The 5,715-nt window shown below is 58.8% G+C and overlaps 1 protein-coding gene across 1 annotated transcript in view; it reads left to right on the forward strand.

Moving 5' to 3' along the window:
• CCDC40 (coiled-coil domain containing 40) overlaps positions 1-5,715 on the forward strand; it is a 60,725-nt gene that overhangs the window by 15,950 nt on the left and 39,060 nt on the right. The window contains exons 4-5 of the mRNA XM_008578578.1: positions 553-636; positions 711-930. Of these exons, the coding sequence (XP_008576800.1) occupies positions 553-636; positions 711-930 (304 nt within the window). The remainder of the gene's footprint in view (positions 1-552; positions 637-710; positions 931-5,715) is intronic.

Below are 5,715 nucleotides of genomic sequence, written 5' to 3' on the forward strand. Positions count from 1 at the left end.
CCCCACCCCAGCTGTGACAACCAAAAATGTCTGCAGACGTCGAATGTTGGGAGCGGACGTGAGGGCAAAACCACCCCTGTCAAGAGCCACTGCCTGGAGTGTGCCAACCAGTGTAGCTCCTTGCCCTGCCCCTCTGGCAAACAGCAAAGACAAATTTTGATTTGATTAACCCATTTGGAAAGCTGTGGTGCCCCAGGTAGCTGCAGGAAGGACCCAGGGGGTGTGCAGGGAAGACTGAACACTCATTGGATGCTGGCATCCTTGGGCCACTGCTCATCACCCCCCAAGAAAACCAGGATGACCGCCCCACCCCACCACCATTTTGTCAAAATACCCACTCAAGTTCTGCAGTGCCAGGGATGAGACCATGAGGCGCCTTTCAGTTGTGGCTTCCAGAGTAAGGATCCCAGACAGAAGTGGGGGCACCCGTCATAGGGGTCATCCCTGACATTCTGCCCCAACCTTCCCCGTCCTGGAGAGAGAGCTGTAGCAACCTAGGCCGAGCCCTGGCTGGCACAGGAGAGTAACCCAGGTGGTTTTCTGTTGTTTTAGCCGCTCATGATGAGATTCCAGGCTGCCCTGAAGAGCCACCTCACCCGGCAGATAGAAAAGCTGAAGCTGGAACTTCAAGAGCTGGTGCGTATCTGGCCCGGCCTCCGCCCCAGCTGAGTGTCTGTGTCCCGGTGACCCTGTTTCTGTGTTTGGTGCAGGGCGTGGCCACCAAGCAAAGCCAAATCCAGCGGCAGGAGCTGGGGGTGAATCTCTATGGGGTGCAGCAGCAGCTGGCCCGCCTGCAGATGCAGCTGGAGACCAGCCACGACCACCACTCCACTACCGCGTGCCAGAGGCGGCAGAAGGAGGAGGAGCTGCAGAGCGTGCGCCTGCTCTACGACAAGACCTGCGCGACCGCCAGCGACGAGCGCAGGAAGCGTAAGGCAGCTCCACGTGCCGTGTGCCACCGCATCCCCAGGGGGGGTCATCCCCGCGTGCCACCGCGTCCCCAGGGTCGTCCCCGCGTGCCACCCGTCCCCAGGGTTGTCCCCGCTTCCCACCGCATCCCGGGGGGGTCATCCCCGCCTGCCACCATGTATCACTGCATCCCGGGGGGTCATCCCCGTGTGCCACCGTGTCCCTAGGGGTCATCCCCGCGGTCATCCCCACATGTCACTGCATCCCAGGGGGTCATCCCTGCGTGCCACCGCGTCCCCGGGGTCGTCCCTGCGTGCCACCACATCTGAGGGGGCGTCACCGTGTGCCACCGCGTCCTTGGGTGGATGTCGCCACGTGCCAACGCGTCCCTGGGTGCGTCCCCACGTGCTATACCGCATCCCCGGGGAGTCATCCCCGAGTGCCACTGCATGTCACCACATCCCAGGGGGTCGACCCCGCATGCCACCACGTCCCCGGGGTCATCCCCGTGTGCCATCACGTCCCCGGGGGGTCATCCCCTCGTGCCACCGCATCCCCGGGGGTTGTCCCCACATGCCACCGCGTCCCCGGGGTCATCTCCGTGGTCACCCCCGCGTGTCACCGCATCCCGGGGGGTCATCCCCGCTTGCCACTGCATCCCAGAGGGGCGTTGCCACGTGCCACCACATCCCCGGGCGCGCATCCCCGTGTGCCAGCGCGTCCCCAGGGGGCACCTTCGCGGGCCACTGCATCCTCAGGGGCGTCCCCGCGTCCCCGGAGGCATCCTCGCGTGTACACCTCCACGTGCCATTGCGGGTCCCGGAGGGCTTCCCACCCTTTTTAAGAAGGGCAAGCACACAAATATCTGAGAAGGCACCTAAGTGGGCCAGGCAGCAGATGCTGAAACCGGCCACCGTCGGTCGGGGTGTGGTGACACATAAACGGGAGAGGAGAGGCGGGCTGCAGAGGTCCAGAGATGGGCGAGTCCAGAAGGCGAGAGCGCAGAGGCGGGCAGGGGNACCAGCCACGACCGCCACTCCACTACCGCGTGCCAGAGGCGGCAGAAGGAGGAGGAGCTGCGGAGCGTGCGCCTGCTCTACGACAAGACCTGCGCGGCCGCCAGCGACGAGCGCAGGAAGCGTAAGGCAGCTCCACGTGCCGTGTGCCACCGCGTCCCCAGGGTCGTCCCCGCGTGCCACCCGTCCCCAGGGTCGTCCCCGCTTCCCACCGCATCCCGGGGGGGTCATCCCCGTGTGCCACCGTGTCCGTAGGGGTCATCCCCGCGGTCATCCCCACATGTCACTGCATCCCAGGGGGTCATCCCTGCGTGCCACCGCGTCCCCAGGGTCGTCCCTGCATGCCACCACATCTGAGGGGGCGTCACCGCGTGCCACAGCGTCCTTGGGTGGATGTCGCCGCGTGCCAACGCGTCCCTGGGTGCGTCCCCACGTGCTATACCGCATCCCCGGGGAGTCATCCCCGAGTGCCACTGCATGTCACCACATCCCAGGGGGTCGACCCCGCATGCCACCACGTCCCCGGGGTCATCCCCGTGTGCCATCACGTCCCCGGGGGGTCATCCCCTCGTGCCACCGCATCCCCGGGGGTTGTCCCCACATGCCACCGCGTCCCCGGGGTCATCTCCGTGGTCACCCCCGCGTGTCACCGCATCCCGGGGGGTCATCCCCGCTTGCCACTGCATCCCAGAGGGGCGTTGCCACGTGCCACCACATCCCCGGGCGCGCATCCCCGTGTGCCAGCGCGTCCCCAGGGGGCACCTTCGCGGGCCACTGCATCCTCAGGGGCGTCCCCGCATCCCCGGAGGCATCCTCGCGTGTACACCTCCACGTGCCATTGCGGGTCCCGGAGGGCTTCCCACCCTTTTTAAGAAGGGCAAGCACACAAATATCTGAGAAGGCACCTAAGTGGGCCAGGCAGCAGATGCTGAAACCGGCCACCGTCGGTCGGGGTGTGGTGACACATAAACGGGAGAGGAGAGGCGGGCTGCAGAGGTCCAGAGATGGGCGAGTCCAGAAGGCGAGAGCGCAGAGGCGGGCAGGTGTAGGTAGGTGGAGACGCACAGGTGAGGCCGCTGTGAGGGGCCGGAAGCCTGGAGCAAGGGTGGGGCCCAGTGTTGTGAGGCAGGTTAGTGGGAAATCCAGTAGCTCTGGGTCAGAGGCTGCAGCGACTCGGTCACGTTACATGCAACATTATTAATAAAGCTACGCAGTGCAGAGGATGTAGGTGACAGTCAACAGTGGCTTCCTCATGCGGCCGCAGATTATTCCAGCTTTGTGCTTTTTTTTTTTTTTCCTTTTTGTCTTTTTTTGTGACCGGCAACGGATTGCAACCCTCAGTGTCGTGCCCATACTGGCCCAGGACCGGCAACGGGATCGCAACCCTCGGTGGCTCGCCCGCACCTCGCTCAGCCAGTGAGCGGCCGGTCTGTATGTGGGATCCGAACCCTCGGCGGGAGCGCTCAAGCGGCGCACTGTAGCAGTGCGCCACCAGGCCAGCCCAGCTTTGTGCTTTTTGATGTTGCCAACTTTATCAATTCTTTGTTACTATTATAATGGGGAAAAAACCTGAGAGAATCTGAAGTCCATCCCAGGTGCTCTCGGAAGATGCATTTTGAACCCTGAGAAATGCAGGAGAGGCTTCTGGAATGTTCAGAGTTAGGGTAAGTGGGCCTTTATCAAGAACCTCTCACCAATTATCGCCAAATTAACAGAAAACACCAAAAAGGGAAGAACGTGACATCCACGCTGAAACTAAAGAGCGCTTCTCCAGATATAGCAGAATTTAGACCAACCTGAAAGAGGGGACACACACCCAGCCCCCAGCCCCTGCTCACCCCTGCTGGCCGGGGAGCCCTGGAGCTGGGGCAGAGTCCAAGGAGTGGCGGGGCTTCTGGAAAGATCCAGACATCTTCATGGACTTTGTGTGCTTTCTGGAAATCAGCAGAGGGCAGGAGCAGAAGCCTCTCCACCAAGCNCCTCGCTCAGCCAGTGAGCGGCCGGTCTGTATGTGGGATCCAAACCCTCGGCGGGAGCGCTCAAGCGGCGCACTGTAGCAGTGCGCCACTGGGCCGGCCCAGCTTTGTGCTTTTTGATGTTGCCAACTTTATCAATTCTGTTACTATTATAATGGGGAAAAAACCTGACAGAATCTGAAGTCCATCCCAGGTGCTCTCGGAAGACGCATTTTGAACCCTGAGAAATGCAGGAGAGGCTTCTGGAATGTTCAGAGTTAGGGTAAGTGGGCCTTTATCAAGAACCTCTCACCAGTTATCGCCAAATTAACAGAAAACACCAAAAAGGGAAGAACGTGACATCCATGCTGAAACTAAAGAGCGCTTCTCCAGATATAGCAGAATTTAGACCAACCTGAAAGAGGGGACACACACCCAGCCCCCAGCCCCTGCTCACCCCTGCTGGCCGGGGAGCCCTGGAGCTGAGGCAGAGTCCAAGGAGTGGCGGGGCTTCTGGAAAGATCCAGACATCTTCGTGGACTTTGTGTGCTTTCTGGAAATCAGCAGAGGGCAGGAGCAGAAGCCTCTCCACCAAGCAAGGATTGTATCATACAGCACTGTTTTCCCCTCTGAGCACTAAACATGCGGGCAGTGGTCCCAGCCCTGACCATGGGGCCACTGTCCCTTAGGTGAGACATGGGGTTTGGCCCCTTGAGAATGTCTACAGTCATCCGCCTCATCTGGGAGGGAGGCAAAGCCCCACAGGCACTAAACCTTCACGTCAAAATGTGAGTCACCATTGGGCGATCTCCAGACACAAGAGACAGGGCTGGACAGACAGAGCAAACCCAGCCACCGACACAGAGAGAGCATGCGCCAGGTGGCATTCTGAATGAGATTTTAGAGGACGTTGCATCAGTAAATGAGAACAAAGTGTTAGGGAAAAGGATACTTGGAATTAAAAAATATAATCAATCATCTAAACAAAAAGGGTACCAAACAGACAAATGAAAACTGAATTTGTGAACAAACACTCCAGTTTGAGGAATCCTCCCCAGAATTCAGAGCAAAATCCAAAATGATGGATGTTTTAGGAAGTAGATAAAAGACATTGAGGACGGATCTAGGAAAATCGATGCCCGTGAGACTTCAGGAGGTGACAGGCAGTACCTGCTACTGCAGGAGTGTGCTGGCGCGCGCTCGAGAGAGACAGATCCTCAGATACAAAAGCGTGAGACGGGCCAGACAGCTGGGAAAAAAATAAGCATGCCTAGACATCACTGGTGAAATCTTCAAATTCCACAGGTAAAGGAGAAAATGCCACAGGCTTCTAGGCAGGACAAAACCAGTTTACCTCGAGAGGACTGCAGCCAGCTGACCCCAGGATGCCCCTTGGAGGAACCGAGGGGAGCTCAGAACCACCGGGACCCAACCAGACCAGCCCAGGTTTCTCATTCATTTGTTCTGGGAAGGGCCAGGCATTCACTGTTCATTTCTTGTTTTTTTTTTCCCTAAGCCTTCAGATGATTCTAATGTGGAGCCAGGGCCTGAAAATCGCAGATCTTAAATAGAAGTGGCAGTGTAGTGATGCTTACAGAGTTCTAAGCAAAGAGGATAAACAGGGATCCAATATACACAGCAGTTACAGACGCTTGGAAGTTAATGACCAAGGAAAGTCCATGTGCAAAAACATCTGGGAGGAGCCAAAATGACTCAGACAAACCCACAGACTTGCACAGTTTTAGTTCCATTTTCATAAGAGTTTAAAACAAAACATGGGCCGGCCCGGTGGCGCACTGCTACAGTGCGCCACTTGGGAGTGCGGTGGCGCTCCC

Source organism: Galeopterus variegatus, unplaced genomic scaffold (assembly GCF_000696425.1).
Source record: "Galeopterus variegatus unplaced genomic scaffold, G_variegatus-3.0.2 Scaffold1721, whole genome shotgun sequence".
Lineage (NCBI taxonomy): Eukaryota > Metazoa > Chordata > Mammalia > Dermoptera > Cynocephalidae > Galeopterus > Galeopterus variegatus.